Source organism: Rana temporaria, chromosome 2 (genome assembly GCF_905171775.1).
Source record: "Rana temporaria chromosome 2, aRanTem1.1, whole genome shotgun sequence".
Classification (NCBI taxonomy): domain Eukaryota; kingdom Metazoa; phylum Chordata; class Amphibia; order Anura; family Ranidae; genus Rana; species Rana temporaria.
The window spans coordinates 254,756,744-254,774,862 of record NC_053490.1 but is presented as its reverse complement, the minus strand read 5'-3'; the positions used below and the strand labels follow the sequence as shown (position 1 = coordinate 254,774,862).

General features: G+C 44.9%; 1 protein-coding gene across 1 annotated transcript in view; it reads right to left on the bottom strand.

Moving 5' to 3' along the window:
* LOC120926663 (multidrug and toxin extrusion protein 2-like) overlaps positions 1-18,119 on the bottom strand; it is a 243,587-nt gene that overhangs the window by 105,143 nt on the left and 120,325 nt on the right. Inside the window, exons 9-10 of the mRNA XM_040336787.1 lie at positions 16,470-16,583; positions 11,056-11,123 (exon numbers count right to left, since the gene is read on the bottom strand). Of these exons, the coding sequence (XP_040192721.1) occupies positions 11,056-11,123; positions 16,470-16,583 (182 nt within the window). The remainder of the gene's footprint in view (positions 1-11,055; positions 11,124-16,469; positions 16,584-18,119) is intronic.

Here is an 18,119-nt window from a genome sequence, read left to right as displayed (position 1 = left end):
AACAGTTTCCCCCTCAACCCCCCCCCCCTCAATCGTTTTCCCAATACCCACATAAATTCACCGCAATCAACGAAGTTCACACTTAAACCCATCACCATCGAGGCCAAAAAAAATATCATCGGCACTCTGCGAAATAGCACAGTGCCTAATGATATCATCCCCACCAAATTGCAGAAGGAGTGTGCCGATATTCTGGCACCACCTATCACGCAGCTTATAAACCAGTCTTTCAATGAAGGCATAGTGCCTTCCAAGTTGAAACAAGGTATAATCAAACCCATCTTAAAGAAACCCACCCTCGACCCCAAAGACCCTAAACACCATCGTCCTATAACAGGCCTAAACGTCTTCTCCAAGGTAATGGAGAAAGTAGTGGTACAACAGCTGTAACAGCATCTTGATACCCATAATTTGCTCGATCCATTCCAATCAGGTTTCCGTCCCGGACACGGGACGGAAACAGCATTGCTCAAAATATGGGATGATGCTCTCGAGGCTGCCGACGAAGGAGAACCCTGTCTTCTAGTACTGCTGGACCTAAGCGCAGCTTTTGACACGGTAGACCACAAACTATTACTGACTCGGCTAGCTGAAGTAGCCAGAGTCGCGGAATGTGATCGATCTTGGTTCTCCTCCTTTTTGGAAAACCGATCACAAATAGTGAAATTGGGACCATTCACTTCTGAAAAATGCACAGTGTCATGCGGAGTCCCTCAAGAATCCCCTCTTTCACCGGTGCTATTCAATATCTATCTCCGCCCTCTCTTTGAAATAATCAGAAGCCAAGAGTTACTTTACCACTCCTATGCAGATGACACACAACTCTATTTTCGCATCTGCAACAAAAAGGATCATCATCGCGGACTAGAGAAATGCCTCTCTTTGATTGACAACTGGATGACTAAGAGTTATCTTAAACTCAACGGTTCGAAAACAGAACTTCTCCTGTTTCACGCCAATCGAAAGAATCAACTGGCAACAACCTGGACACCTCCGCCCATTCTGGGCAAAATCATCGCCCCTAGCACCAAAGTCAAAAGTCTTGGAGTCATCTTTGACACCAACATGACAATGTATGCACAAATAGGGTCAGTAGTCAGCGGATCTCACCATCTGCTACGTCTACTACGCAGACTTATTCCATTTATTCCTAAAGAAGACATAGCCGTCGTGGTGGGAACAATTGTTAACTCCAGACTGGACTATGCAAATGCCCTCTACCTCGGACTCCCAAAGTACCAAATCACTCGTCTGCAAGTCGTTCAAAACACGGCTGCTAGACTTGTGACTGGGAAAAAAAACATGGGAATCAATCTCACCTTTGATGAGATCCCTTCATTGGTTACCAGTAAAAGACAGAATTACTTTTAAAGCACTCTGTCTGACGCATACGTGTATTCTGGGAAATGCCCCCCAATATCTATGCGAAAAACTAAAAGCCTATAAACCCAATCGCATTCTGCGATCCACCAATCAAAATCTACTCCAAATACCCAAAGCCAGATACAAGTCCAAAGGAGAGCGAAGATTTGTAGTCCATGGACCCAGTCTATGGAATGCTCTACCAGCCAGCATTCGGTTGGAGGAGAATCACTTGACCTTTAGGAGAAAGATCAAGACCCACCTCTTTTGAGCCCAAAGGAGAATTGAACAACGAGCGCCCAGAGGCGATTCAGTTCGCATGTGTGGCGCTATATAAAAATTTTCACTCACTCACTCACAAAAAAAAAGTTGTCACTAAATGATATATTGCTCACACATGCCATGGTTATATGTGGAATTGCACCCCAAAATACATTCTGCTGCTTCTCCTGAGTACGGGGATACCACATGTGTGGGACTTTTTGGGAGCCTAGCTGCGTACGGGACCCCAAAACCCAAGCACCGCCTTCAAGATTTCTAAGGGCATACATTTTTGATTTCACTCCTCACTATCTATCACTATCTATCACAGTTTTGAAGGCCATAAAATGCCAAGATGGCACACAACCCCCCCAAATGACCCAATTTTGGAAAGAAGACACCCCAAGCTATTTGCTGAGAGGCATGTTGAGCCCATTAAATATTTAATTTTTTTGCCCCAAGTGATTGAATAATGACCAAAAAAATTTTTTTTACAAAAAGTTGTCACTAAATTATATATTGCTCACACATGCCGTGGGCATATGTGAAATTACACCCCAAAATATATTCTACTGCTTCTCCTGAGTACGGGGATACCACATGTGTGGGACTTTTTGGGAGCCTAGCCGCATACGGGACCCCGAAAACCAAGCACCGCCTTCAAGATTTCTAAGGGCATACATTTTTGATTTCACTCCTCACTACTTATCACAGTTTCCAAGGCCATAAAATACCAAAATAGCATAAACCCCCACCAAATGACCCCATTTTGGAAAGTAGACACCACAAGCTATTTGCTGAGAGGCATAGTGTGTATTTTACAGCTCTTATTTGTTTTCGAAAATGAAGAAAGTAAATAAAAATGTATTTTTTTTTCTTTTTTAAATTTTCAAAACTTTGTGACAAAAAGCGAGATCTGCAAAATACATAAATAAGTCCGCGCAACAGCTGAATGGCGTACCTGAAAACAGTAAAGTAAATTACATACCTGAAAAGCAAGCATGAAAAAACATAACAACAATAAAACTTTGCAGAATAGAATACAGTAAAAAAAGAGCAGAACAATAGAGAGAGAATAGAGAGGGAGAGAACAATAAAACGACAACTATTTTTTTTTTTTGTGTTTTTTATTTTTTACTTTTTTTTGTAACTGTAACTGTTCAACTTTTCGGTTCCAGGTTTGGGTCTCTCAAAATGCAATGGCATCTTGGGAGACCCTGTGTAAGTGTGCCTAGCCTGTGAAATGTTTTACCCTACGCTAATACTTCACAAGTGTGTGGAAGCGTTTAAAACATTCACCAATGCAAAGACCAGGATCGTCAGGACAGCGGGGACAAAAATAACGGGTGTCACACCTAGATCCGCGCTTGCTACAGACACGACATCTTCTTTGGGGGGCTCGTTGGGTAGGGGTACTCCTGAGGACATAAGAAAAATGCCTCTCATGCAGTCGGCTTACTGCATTTGGTAGGGGATGGTGAGGTGCAGAACCGCCTGGATACAGGAGTTCTAAGATGATCTCATCCTGGAAGTCAAGGAAGGATCCATTCCGTCCTGAATATTTGTAGAAGACATGAGCATTCAGTAAAGTCAATTGAAATAAATAGAGACACTTTTTTGTACCAGCGTCTCGCCTTACGGGTAATATGATATGGCGCCATCAACTGGTCGTTGAGGTCCACCCCTCCCATATTTTGGTTATATTCGTGGACACAGAGGGGTTTCTCCACAAGACCAGCCGTCGTACGAATTTGTACTGTTGTGTCTGCGTGAAGGGTGGTAAGAACGAAAACATTCTTATTGTCCTGCCACTTCACAGCGAGCAAATTACTACACCTGCAGCAGGCTCTCGCCCCCAGCCTAAGACGGGAATCTACAAGCCGCTGGGGAAAGCCCCGGCGATTAGGTAGCACGGTGCCACATGCTCCAATCTGCTGATCAAACAAGTGACTAAAAAGTGGCACACTGGTGTAATAATTGTCTACGTATAAGTGGTACCCCTTTCCGAATAAGGGTGACACCAAGTCCCACACGATCTTGCCAGCGCTCCCCATGTAATCTGGGCATCCCTCTGGCTCCACCTCACTATCTTTGCCCTCATAAACCCTAAAGCTCCATGTGTAGCATGTTGCCCTGTCACAAAGCTTATAGAGCTTGACCCCGTATCTGGCACGCTTGCTGGATAGGTACTGCTTGAAAGACAAGCGGCCAGAAAATTTAATCAGGGACTCATCAACGCATTAAAACTTGCTGGGGATTAAACAAGGCTGCATAACGTTCGTTGAAATGGTTTATGAGGGGTCGAATTTTGTAGAGCCGGTCAAATTCAGGGTCTCCACGCGGACGACAAAGTGCATTGTCACTGAAATGCAAGAACCGCAGGATCGCCTCGTATCGTTTACTGGCCATGTGAGCAGAGAATATGGGCATATGGTGGTGTGGACTTGTGGACCAATACATCCGCAACTTCAGAAATTGGTGTATGCCCATGTTGAGGGTAAGGCCCAGAAAGGTCTTAAATTCGGAAACCGTACGTGGTTTCCATTCTCTGGCAAGGACGGAACGGGGATTAGCGGTGATCATAGGCGTGCGCACAGGGCCCAGGCACACCCTAATCACCCTAATCAGCTCAGTACCCCCTCCTGCAGCGCTACCGGCTTCCCTCCTCTCCCACCATCTGCTGCTGCGGGCACACACAGATGATGTTTCAGGATAAGTGGGTGAAGTGGTAATGTCATTTACCAGACCCTTAGCTTTCTGAATGAACACAGTGATTGCTACCATGTGTTTGAGCTTTGGGGTGCACACCTTAATACCATAGCTGCGCACACCTATGGCGGCGATGTAGGTACCAGCATATAAATTACTCTGGTCCACAATAGATCTATAGAGATCTTCCGTGAAATACAGCGAATAAAAATCAAGTGACGTAAAATTAGCTGTATCCACCTGAATACCGGGTTGGCCAGTGAATGGGGGAAGTACGGGTTCTGCAGAAGTGGTGGGGACCCAATCAGGATAGGCAAATTCTGCAGGAAGGGCACTATGGGCACGATGGGCCTGTCTTTGTCTTTTTCTCTGTGGCAGCGGAACACTACTTGTGCTTGCCACCTCGCCAGCTTGAACTGCACTTATGGGACTCGCCACGTCACAACGTGATACTGCAGTGCTGGATGAACGACCAGGGTGTACTAGGCCGCTGGTGCTTGCCAGTTCACCAGAACGAATAGCGGCGCTAGTACTTCCCTGCTCCATACAAGGGTCCTGTGGTTCTTGCTGCTCAACAACTTTAGAACGGGATCGGGTACGCCTGGCCTTAGCAGGGACCACAACTTCGTCGTCGGAGCAATCTGGCATGGAGCCGCTGTCGTAAACAGGATCGTATTCTGAGCCAGAATCTCACAGATGCGTGACCTCCTCTTCACTATCCGTCATGCTCAAAATCCTGAAGGCCTCTTCACTACTGTACATTCGCTTTGCCATTTTGGGCTCTAAATTTAGTCGTACAGTAGTGATGATTCACAGGTAAAAAAAGCACCTGACTGTAGAAAAGCAAACGTAGAAAACGCTTAAAAAAAAAACTGTTAGCGATCGCAGGGATCAGGCCTGTCTCTGCGAACGCTGCAGTTATGTGTGTTGTGTTTTGGAAGTGACAGTGATTGATCGATACTGCACTTGAGTGGGTTGGGCTGGGCTGGGCGGAGGGGCAAAACGCAGGTGCTAGCGGGTATCTGGGCTGATTCCGCTAACAATGCGTTTTTGGGTACCCTGAACTGCTGGGTACGCTAGTATAGATCTGATCAGATCAGGTATCGATCCGTTCAGATACTATACCACTAAGAGGGGTGTATGCTTTGCGCGTGGGTGTAAGCGTTACTGGCACCTAACGCTGCCTGGGGCGACACAGACTCTGGCTGACGCTAAAATTTAATTGATATCACCGGGCGATCAGGGGGTTAAACCTTTATTGGGTTATATACAGCGGGCGCCCTGATGCTATAAACAGCAAACTAACTAACCAGCATCAACCGTAACACTTATACGGTGATCACTGGTGAAAGGGTTAACTGGGGGGCATTCAGGGGGTTAAACCTTTATTAGGTAAAATATGGGGGTACCTGACGCTTTCTAAAAACCTGGCGGCGAACCTATATAACTAAATAACTAACTGGCTAACCTGCGTACCTTACCAGAGGCCGAAGTGCTGAGAGGGCTTCCCTTGCGACTAAGTGCAGAACGCCCCCTGGAGGTAACACAGGGGGAACTATGCCCAGAGATGCAGGAGTTGCCAGCTGCGACTTGCTGAGTAGATGTTGGAGATCAGCTGTAGACCAGGATACGCAGTCAGGCAGGAGTACCACGGAAGTAGTAGATGAGGTGGACTGGCAGGAAACCCAGGGGCGGAGTCAGAAGCCGAGCCGGTAGTCATACACAGGAAGTAGGAAGTGACTGGAACAGGTCAGAAGGCAAGCCGAGGTCATACACTGGATCCAGCAGACAGGAACAGGACAAGGACAAGCCGAGAGACAAGCCAGGGGTCATACATGGAGAAGTCTGGTCAGGCAAGCCGGGTCGTCAACAGGAATACAAGGAGAACAGGAACAAGGATTCAGGATCACACCAAGGGCTGAAGATCATGCAGCAGTTGGTGACTGCTGCAACAAGCTTTAAATAGGGCACTGACGCCAGGAGTCACGCCCGCATTGCGTGCGCAATGGCCCCTTTAGGTTCAGGGTAGCCCCCTACACCCCCCTAATAAAGGTTTAACCTCTTGATCACCGCCCTAGTTAACCCTTTCACCCCCTATTGCCAGTGTCACTAAGCGATCGGTTTTCTGATCGCTGTATTAGTGTCACTGTTGCCGCTAGGTAGCTAGTTATTTTTTGAGGTTCGCCGCCAGGTTTTTATAGCGTTAGGTACCCCCATAAATTTTCTAAATAAAGGTTTTAACTCCTGATTGCCCCTAGAGTTAACCCTTTCACCAGTGATCACCGTATAAATGTGTCAGATAACAAACCGTGGAAGAACTGGCAGACCTGTCTTGCACGGACCTACGAGCACAGTGCGCATGCGCGCGCATACGAGCAACAACACCATACACTATATTACCAAAAGTATTGGGACACCTGCCTTTACATGCACATAAACTTTAAATCCAGTCCTAGTCCACAGGGTTCAATATTGAGTTGGCCCACCCTTTTTAGCTATAACAGCTTCAACTCTTCTGGGAAGGCTGTCCACAAAGTTTAGGAGTGTGTCTATGGGAATGTTTGACCATTCTTCCAGGAGCGCATTTGTGAGGTCAGGCACCCCTGAATTCCCCCACCCCTGAAAAACAACCCCATACTATAATTCCCCCAAATAATCAGTACCTGACCTCACAAATGCACTTCTGAAAGAATGGTCAAACATTCCCATAGGCACACTCCTAAACCTTGTGGACAATCTTCCCAGAAGAGTTGAAGCTGTTATAGCTGCAAATGGTGGGCCGACTTAATATTGAACCCTACAGACTAAGACAGGGATGCCATTAAAGTTCATGTGCGTGTAAAGGCAGGCATCCCAATACTTTTGATCATATAGTGTATGTAGCTACACAAGAAAACTGGGACCAAACGGTGCACATATGTTTAAAGTGAAATTCATTAACAGTGAACAATACCCACACACCAACAGCAATAAACATGAAAACTAAATGACAAAATGCCTAACCAGCAACCTAACAAACAAACTATATACACAAATAGATCCACACAAGGCAGGGGGGAGCTGAAGGAGCAGGGAGCAAGGCAGTAAGGTATTGGGTGCAGGCGCAAGAGCAAGAAAGAATGGCAACAGAGTCTGGGAGCAGCACGGCATACAGGGCAGGAGCCACCAAAACACAGAGGCACTGAGTGCTAGTGGGAGCCACCTTATAAAGCCACCTAGCAGCTGAAACCAGGTGAGACTTATCACTGAAACCTGCTGGCTTCTGGGAGTCACCTACTGGTAGACACTGGAACTGCAGCTATCAGCCCTGAGAACCTCAGGGAAACCAGCAGATAATTCAGGTCCTGTGAGTGATTATCTGAGGGGGCTCATTCAAAAGTGCAATTTTAGCCGATTTGGGGGACCTTCCCATTCGTAGCTGTTTGGATCAAGATGAATACCCAAAAATCGTCTAATTGAATCACGATAAATTGCAGCACACCCTGTCACTTCTGTTGGCACCCAGATCGCAACGCGATTTTGCCACGATTATCAACCGACTAATTTCTGGAACTTCTTTTGGGCTACAGGCGTACCGCGATTCTCTTTGCACAATTTTACCACGATTCATTGAGCGACAATCATGGCAAAAATTGCACCGCGATCAGGGTGCCATTGGAAGTGATGGGGATTGCAAGGGCGACAGGCGTACAGCTTCCTTTTGCACGATTTTACTGCAATTCGTCGAGTGACAATCGTGGCAAAATTGCACCACGATTGGGATGCTATTGGAAGTGAGGAGAGGGGATCAGGCAATTTGCTGTGATTAGGGAGCATGGACAGAATTGCGGCGATTCTGCCCACAATCCAGGATGCCTATATGTGAACGGAGCCTTAAGGTATCAGACTATTAGTAAGAGCCTCAAGTCAGGGGTGTACAGCTGGGTCTTGGTGTATTAGATCCAGCAATGGTAAAGATTCTTTCACACACTGTAAAAGGAGCAAAAACCAAGGGTGATTTGGCCAATAAAGTATATCAATTATGAGTTTAACTGTTTCTTTTTTTTTTTTTTTTAAGTGTATTTTGTGCGTGTACTCGAGAGAGGAGCCAGAGTTGGGAGTAGGCAGGCCTCCCCAAGAGGCAATCTGCCACCTTTCTCCATGCCCCGGGTGGCAATGGTGGGTGTGTGAGGGGGTCCTCCCACACAGCCCGCCCTACCTGCTCAGCTTTGAAGCCCAACAGGGCAGAGGGACTCCCTATAAGGGAGTGAGAGGATCTAGCCCGCTCAACCAGCCCCGTTAGTCCTTCGCCTCTCTTTTTAGAGACCGCGTGGTCAAAGTGCGTGCATGTTAACCCAATTTCAAGTGCGTGTAAGTGTGGTGGTTTTTGTGGGAGGGGGGTGGGCGTACTAAGCGCAGGCTTACCTCGCATAGCACACCCACCGGGAGCCGGGCTGAGACCACCAAACTCAATTCACATGTAGCTGAGACCGGGATCTGAACCCCTAGCTGCAGAGGTTAATGGCTTGTCAGCGCAGTGCCAATCGCGTTGAGCCACCGCAGCTTCCCGAACTGAGTTTAACTGTTTCCAACAGAAGTCTCTGAATAAACGTAAACATTTTTGGAACTGGCAGAGAAGCTGGTCCTAGACTTGAGGAACTCATATCTAAATCTTTTAAATCTCCAGTTGGACCTGCCAAGGTTTGTTCCAATCCTATGAGATCCAATTGCGGATCTCCAAGTGTGGGACACAAAAGAGCAAGGTGGTGGTCACCTCACTAATGACTGATGAAAAGCACATTCATTCATCCCTACCTTTGGTCAGCCATGAAAATATATTTTCTAAAACATCTAAAACACGGCTACAAATTTAACCCAAGTAGAAGGACAGAAGAGGAACAGGGGGCTCGGGCAGGGCATTCATTTATTATTAAACGGTCCTATTGTGCAGCCCGGGGGTGAAGACAACCCATTTTTGCTGCCATGGAGTTGGTCAGGAAAAGTAATTGTATACTAGTGAAATAAGATAAAATAAATATATGACTGATATCCAGGTATAAGTTAAGTATTATATGTTCTCTTAAGTCCAGACAAACAGCTATGTAGAAAAAAAATCATATATTTAAGTCATTTTACCTGCCAAATGATTTGATTTTTTTGTCCATCCAGTTCTGAAATTTTGCACAGCTCTGCCACACAGCACAGCTCTGTCTGGCAGGGTTGGAGACATGATTTTTCTCTGTTGCAGTTAGATATAACTTACATGGCCTTGACCAGGGGCGGACTGACAACTCATGAGGCCCCCGGGCAATAGAAGAGTATGGGGCCCCTCTGGCTTACAGATGGCCACCACGCCAGGAGGTAGTGCAGAGGCGGGCAGCTAAAATCTTGGGATATTCACATTAAAAGCATGTCATTTTCGGACATATCAGGGACAGATCTAAAAAAAACACAGATTTTTACATACTGTCCCTGGTTTTACTGAGCCTGGCAACCCGGATGGGGCCCCCTAGTGGCATGGGGCCCTCGGGCAGTGCCCGAGTGACTCAATGGTCAGTCCGCCCCTGGCCTTGACTCTGCTCCAGCTTATGCCTGGACAGTGGTAGGGGAAGCAACAGACTAATGAAGCTCATCTCTTTATCTCCTGATCATCTCTCTCCTTGTGTCATTGGGGCAGATTCAGGTACCGCTGCCCACTCCTTACGGAGGCGCAGCGTCCCGTTTTTGCCCTGCGCCCCCGCAAATTATTTGCGCTACGCTTCATTCACGAAGCAGTAGCCACGTAATTTGCGTGGGCGCTCCTCAAAAATGCCCGGTGTAAGGGCGCGTAATTTAAATGATCCCATAGGGGTCGTGGATCATTTAAATTAGGCGCGTTCCTGCGCCGAGCGTAGTGCGCATGCTCCGTCGGGAAACTTTCCCGACGTGCATTGCGGCAAATGACGTCGCAAGGACGTCATTTGCTTCAAAGTGAACGTGAATGGCGTCCAGCGCCATTCACGATTCACTTACGCAAACAACGTAAAATTTAAACTTTGCGACGCGGGAACGACGGGTATACGTAGCATTGGCTGCCCCTGCTATTAGCAGGAGCAGCCTTACGCGAAACCCGACGTACGCAAACGACGTAAACTGCGTACGCAGGGCTCGCGTAGGGTTGTGAATCGGCGTTAGTATGCAATTTGCATACTATACGCTGACCACAACGGGAACGCCCCCCCTAGCGGCCAAAGTAAGAATGCAGCCTACGATATGACTGGCATAAAAGCCTTATGCTAGTCAAATCTTAGGCTGCCGTCGGCGTAACGAGGTTCCTGAATCAGGAGCATTCGAAACGCCGGCGCAAGTAAGCAATTGCGCTGCATAACTATGGTTACGCAGACGCAATTGCTTCTTGAATCTGGGCCATTGTGTTTCTGGCAAGAACAAAGGCACTGCAGCACAACTGACTGACTGCTTTTGCAGTTTCTCTTTCTGCCAGCCTGAGCTCTAATGTACATGGAGCTTTATGAGGCTGATATAATAAGTCAATTACAGGTACTTACACTGTTTGCATTGAAATATATATATATATATATATATATATATATATATATATATATATATATATATATATATATATACTGTATATTAAATTATGGATTTATGAATACAGAGCTGCATTAATTGGTGTCTTTTACATGTATCTGAAGTTTAGCTGTAGGAACGTCTTATGTAGGTTTAAATAGTGAAAGACCGTCATACCATTGAAGTCATTGTTACCAACTCTATCATAATGGTTTGTCCTCCCAACTCCACAATGCTAATAAGCCCTGAAAAATAAGATGAAGGTGTCAGTAATTTGTAAACTGTTCATAGATGTTTTTTTTAATTACATAACCAACAAAACTATGTTATTCAAACAATCAGACGGTCCATCAATACCTTATAAAATATCAGCCAAAATGATTTTCCATGCAAAAAATGTTTGGTTTCAGTGTCAAAGAAGTGCTCATTCTTTTACCCACCACTTGATCAGTCATTGTAGCTAAACAGCCAGTAGAGGGAGCTTTTATTCTGAGTGGATGTTTTTCTTTCCAAACATTTAATAACATTTAAAGCTTTACAAATTACAAAACAAAAGCTGGATAACAAAAGACCTGGCTTTGGCCAATACAGGTCAGAGACATTACTAACCAAACTCTATTACACTATTAGTACTTTTCATGGCATAGTATTATTATATGATATAACTTTACTGTGTGCACATTAGCACTTTTGAATTTTAAAGGGACAGCGTGCCCACTTTCCTTGAAATATGCCCTAAATAAGAAGCTGGTGGTATACCTGAATTTTGCAAAAGCATTTGACACAGTTCCCCACACACAGGTCATGGGTAAGGTAAAGTCTACAGGCTTGGAAATATCAATTTGTAAATGGATAGAAAACTGGCTAAAAAAAAACAAATTCAGAGAGTAGTGGTTAACCACTTGAGATCCGCGCTATAGACGAAATACGTCCGCAGCGCGGCTCTCAAGTGCCAAGTGGCCGTTTAAACACGGCCTCTTATGTGCATTACCCGCGCGCGCCACTGGGTGGCGCGCGGCGGGTAAAAACTGTCCCGGCGCATCGCCGAAGACCCGATGCGTGTACCTGGCGGCCGCGATGTCCGCCGGGTATACGCGATCGTCGGTGACACGGCAGGTGACAGCAGGGACGTGGAGCTCTGTGTGTAAACACAGAGCTCCACGTCATGTCAGGGAGAGAGGAGACCGATCTGTGTCCCTTGTACATAGAGACACAGCATCGGTCCCCTCCCCCAGTCACCCCCCTCCCCCCACACAGTTATAACACACCCAGGCTACACAGTTAACCCCTTCCTCACCCCCTAGTGTTAACCCCTTCACTGCCAGTCACATTTATACAGTAATTCGTGCATTTTTATAGCACTGATCGCTGTATAAATGTGAATGGCCCCAAATTTGTGTCAAAAGTGTCCGATACGTCTGCCGCAATATCCCAGTCCCAATAAAAATCGCAGATCGCCGCCATTACTAGTAATAAAAAAAATAATAAAAAAAATCATAATTCTGTTCCCCATTTTGTAGGCGCTATAACTTTTGCGCAAACCAGTCGCTTATTGCGATTTTTTTTTTTTTTTTTACAAAAATACGTCGAAAAATACGTATCGGCCTTAACTGAGAAAAAAAATAATTTTTTTTAAAAAAAAATGGGATATTTATTATAGCAACAAGTAAAAAAAAATATATTTTTTTTAAATTGTTGCTCTTTTTTTGTTTATAGCGCAAAAAATAAAAACCGCAGAGGTGATCAAATACCACCAAAAGAAAGCTCTATTTGTGGGGAAAAAAGGACGCCAATTTTGTTTGGGAGCCACGTCGCACGACCGCGCAATTGTCAGTTAAAGCGACGCAGTGCCGGACGCTGAGATTTCGCCTGGGAACGAAGGGGGTTTATGTGCCCAGTAAGTAAGTGGTTAATGATTCTTATTCTGAATGGTCTAAGGTTATTAGTGGTGTACCCCAAGGTTCAGTGTTGGGACCCTTACTTTTATATATATATATATATATATATATATATATATATATATATATATATATATATATATATATATATATGATATTGGGTCTGGGATTAAAAGTACTAATTCTGTAATTGCAGATGACACCAAGCTATGCAGTGGATTAACATCCTTACCGGATGTCTTCAATTTACTATGTTGATAAATGTAGAGTTATGCACTTGGGGGCTAAGAATATGCATGCATCGTACATACAGTACTAGGGGGAGTACAACTGGGGGGATCTGTAGTGGAGAAGTATCTGGGGGTTTTGGTAGATCATAAGCACAATAATAGCATGCAATCCAGTGTTGCCAACCGTCAGTATTTTTACTGGCAGACAGTAAAAAAATGGGCTCTTTTCTCCTACCAGTAAATGCCAGTAAAAAGAAAAGGTTGCCAGTAAAAAATATGGCTCTGACACTCGGTTCAGAACTGCGCTTGCATAGTTCGGGTCCCGAGGAGGCCGAGACTGTTCAAGTGCCTGCTACAGTGTGTTCAGTCAGTGCCGGCAGGGGACAAGACTGGTGGAGGTGGTGCCTGAGAGTGTCATGTGATGTCATGGTGCAAGGGAGCCAAGTGGAGTGGCCGGAGCCTCGTGTGTGGGTCTGAGGGACAGGAGCAAAGCAAGCCAGGAGCAGGACTGTCAGTGCTGTTTGGAGTGGAGGGACCACCTGGTGTGGAGAGAAACTGTCACTGTGACTCTGGAGGGGGTGTGTCTTGTCGGTGATCTGTGCTGCTGCTTACTGCTGTCAGTGTCACTGTGAGAGTCAATTTCATGTGTGTGTGCCGCCCATTCTAATTTCTTGCCGTCCTATGTCCTGTCCCTGAGCTACCTGCTAACTATATCAAAAATAAAATAAGAAATATGTTTTTTTTTTGCATTAATATCTACCTTAAATCTAATTTTTTAATAGCATATTGTACTTGTTTGTAGCCTAAATACTAAATTTGTACATAAAACTGTAATTTTTTTAACTTTTGAAATGTCAGTAAAAACGTTGCTGTGTCAGTAAATTTTGAGTGTTGTGTCAGTAAATTTCAATCTTGTAGGTTGGCAACACTGATGCAATCCCAAGCTGTGGTTTCCAAAGTGAGTAAAGTCCTTCTTTGTATTAAGAGAGGTATGGACTCCAGAGAGAGAGATATAATTTTGCCCCTGTACAAATCATTAGTAAGACCTAATCTGGAATATGCAGTTCAGTTTTGGGCACCAGTTCTCAAAAAGGATATCGAGGTAACTGGAGAAAGTGCAGAGAAGGGCAACCAAACTGATAAGAGCAGCTCAGCTATGAGGAAAGGTTAGAAGAACTGAATTCATTCTTTCTTGAGAAGAGGAGAATAAGGGAGGATATGATCAACATGTACAAATACATAAGTGGTCCATATGGTGAACTTGGTGTTGAGTTATTCAGGTCATCACAGAAGACAAGGGGGTACTCTTTATGTCTAGAGGAAAAAAGATTTAATCTCCAAATACGTAAAGTCTTCTTCACAGTAATGCTGCGTACACACGATCATTTTTCGGGTTATAAAAAAAACATTTTACAGGCTCTAGAAAAAACAATGTTTTTTTCAACTTGATCATTAAAACGGCCTTGCCTACACACGATCGTGAAAAAAAATGCTCTAGCAAAGCGTGGTGACGTACAACACGTACAAAAGCACTATAAAGGGGAAGTTCCATGCGGATAGCGCCACTCTTGGGGCTGCTTTAGCTGATTTCGTGTTAGTAAAAGACGATTTGCGCTTTTCTGTCTGTTACAGCGTGATGAATGTGCTTACTCCATTACGAACAGTAGTTTTACCAGAGCGAGCTCTCCCGTCTCATAACTTGCTTCTGAGAATGCACAGATTTTTCACACCGTTAAAGCCCTCACACGACCATTTTTTACAACCCGAAAAACAACAACGTTAAAAACGTTGTTAAAATATAGAGCATGTTCGAAAAAAAAATGTTGCCCGTTTTTCAGAACCCGAAAATGCTCTGAAGCCCACACACGGTCGTTTTTAAAGACATTAAGACATTAAGTTTTTTAGAACCCGAAAAATGATCGTGTGTACGCGGCATAAGAACTGTGAAAATGTGGCATAGACTCCCTCTAGAGGTGGTTCTGGCCAGCTCAGTAGATTGCTTTTAAAAAGGCCTGGATTCTTTCCTAATCGTATATAATATAATTGGGTACTAGGGGCCAGATTCACAGCGGAGATACGACGGAGTATCTCAGATACTCCGTCGTATCTCTCAGAGTATCTATGCGACTGATTCATAGAATCAGTTAAGGCTCTTTCACACGTCCGTTCCGTTCGTCCGTTTTTTGGACGTCCGTTAACGGACCGCAATGCTTCCCTATGGGTTAACGTCCGTTAGCGGACGTTAGCATCCGCTAACGTCCGTTACCATCCGTCTGCGTTAAGTTCCGTTTTTTTGAACTGAAGAAAACCGGACGAAAAACGGACGTTAGCGGACGATCCGTTTACAATCCGTTCCGCTAACATCCGTTTTTCATCAAAATATGTAAAAAGCCCAAAAAAAAAAAAAAAAAAAACGGATGAAAAAAAGGATGGAAAAACGGACGAAAAACGGACGTTAACGGACGAAAAACGGATTGGAAACGGATGTAAACGGACGAAAAACGGACGAAAAACGATGAAAAAAAAATGATCTAAAAAACTGAGCGGACGTGTGAAAGAGCCCTTATGCATAGATAGCCCTAAGATCCGACAGGTGTAATTGTTTTACACTGTCGGATCTTAGGATGCAGTACCGCGGCCGCCGCTGGGGGGAGTTCGCATCGTAAACCAGCGTTGGGTATGCAAATTAGGAGTTACGGCGATCCACGCCGGTTTTTCGCGTTCGCTACGTCGCTGCTAGTCTAGTTTCCCGTCGCAAAGTTAGTCGTCGTTTTGGGTGCCCTAACTTTACTCAGCACACGTATGTGCTGTTAAAAAGTATGGCCGTCGTTCCCGCGTCAAATTTAAAAATTCACGTTGTTTGCGTAAGACGTCCGGGAATACGGAAGTACGCTACGCACGTTGCCGTTCGAAAAAATTAAGTCAGTTCGCGCAAAGCACGGCGGGAATTTCGAAACGGAGCATGCGCAGTAGGTCCGGCGCGGGAGCGCGCCTAATTTAAATGGCACACGCCCCTTTAAATTACGCGGGCTTACACCGGAGGCCGCCAGCGTAGGTTTTCATTGCAAGTGCTTTGTGAATCAGGCACTTGCGATGAAAACTTGCGGCGGTGTAACGTATCTACGATACGTTACGCCGCCGCTAGTCTACGTGAATCTGGCCCTAACATTTTATAGCTAAAGTCTCACAGGGGATCAGGAAGGATTTTTTCCTCAGCTGTAGCAAAATGCATCATGCTTTGCTGGGGGTTTTCGCCTTCCTCTGGATCAACTGTGAAGAGTGAAGGATTGTGTATATGGAATTGTGTGTTTTGTGTTGTTTTTTTGGTTGAACTAAATGGGCTTGTTTCTTTTTTCAATCTGACTATGTACCTATGTAACTATGTAAGGAGCCAAAAAGCAGCAGGACCCAGGAAATATAGACAATAGAGCTCAGTAAAAAAAACATAAATGTAGAAGCCAACCTGCCAAAAAGCCTCCAATTTCAAAGCTCCAATATTCAACACAAAACATCAGCATGCTGGGGAGAGCAAGGGAGAGAAATATATCCCACTCCTGAAGACAGTCTTTGGACCATCCTGAGAAGAGAAGATTTTTTAAAACAGCTGAATGCGCAAGTATTTTTAAAAATGCATAACAGATTACATAAATTTTATAAAATAACAGAAGCATTTTAATGCTTTCACTGCCAAATATGTAACCTTAAGCAGAGGCATAACTAGAACCTTCAGGGCCCCAGTGCAAGAAACTCTGAAGGGCTCCCCTGGCGCCTGACTGGGGCCCTTCCTACTGATACCGGAGACCTTTATTTCCATAGTGGGACCCTTTATTATGGGGTCCCCCCCACAGTGATGGAATGCCAGAGCCCAGTTGCAAGTGAGATCTTTGCAACCCTGGTAGTTCCATCAGTGGTGTCAGTAGTTTTTTTCATTTTTGTTGTTTTATTATTTTTTGTACAATTTTTTTATTTTATTTTTTTAGGACCTAAGGGAACTTTGGTGTCTAAACAGACACCTGATGTCTCACTTTTGAGAGAGAGAAAGGGACTGAAGACAGATTAACCAGTCCCTTTCTCAGCTGCCTCAGCTGCACAGAATAAATGAACGTGTATAGCTCTGTACAGAGCTTCCCCTTCATTCACAAACTGAGGCATAGTAAACATAGTTACTATGCCACAACTATGAATGAATAAAATAAAAAAAATCACTGACTCTATTCATTAAAGTGGTTGTAAACCGCTGAACATTTCATTTTTTTGTACCTGCAAGGTAAAGGCAGAATATGTTAGTTTGCATCACATACTAGCACATTATGTTAACTGCTTGCCGACCAGCCGCCGCAGTTATACGGTGGCAGGTCGGCTCTGCTGGGCGAGATCACATAGCTATATGTCATCTCTCCCAGCAGCCAATAGGGGCGCGCACGCCCCCGCTCCTTCCTGATCCCGGTGCGCGTGCCCGGCGGGGGCGATCGCCGCCGGGCACCCGCGATCGCTCGTTACAGAGCGAGAACCGGGAGCTGTGTGTGTAAACACACAGCTCCCGGTCCTGTCAGGGGAGAAATGCCTGACCGTCTGCAGGGCCGCCATCAGGGGGGTACAGGCAGTACACCTTTAAGGGGTCCGGAGGTCCCCAGGGGCCCAGAGGCCCACAGGGCCCCAGATGGCTACTCCCCTTTTTTTTATTTTTTTTTTATTAAAAAAAAATAATTATATTTTGTATTTTATTTTTTATTAACCACTTACCCCCCGGACCATATTGCTGCCCAAAGACCAGAGTACTTTTTGCGATTCGGGACTGCGTCGCTTTAACAGACAATTGCGCGGTCGTGCGACGTGGCTCCCAAACAAAATTGGCGTCCTTTTTTTCCCACAAATAGAGCTTTCTTTTGGTGGTATTTGATCACCTCTGCGTTTTTTATTTTTTGCGCTATAAACAAAAATAGAACGACAATTTTGAAAAAAATAAATATTTTTAACTTTTTGCTGTAATAAATATCCCCCAAAAATATATAAAAAAACATTTTTTTTCCTCAGTTTAGGCCGATACGTATTCTTCTACATATTTTTCGTAATAACCAATCAATAAGCGTTTATTGATTGGTTTGCGCAAAAG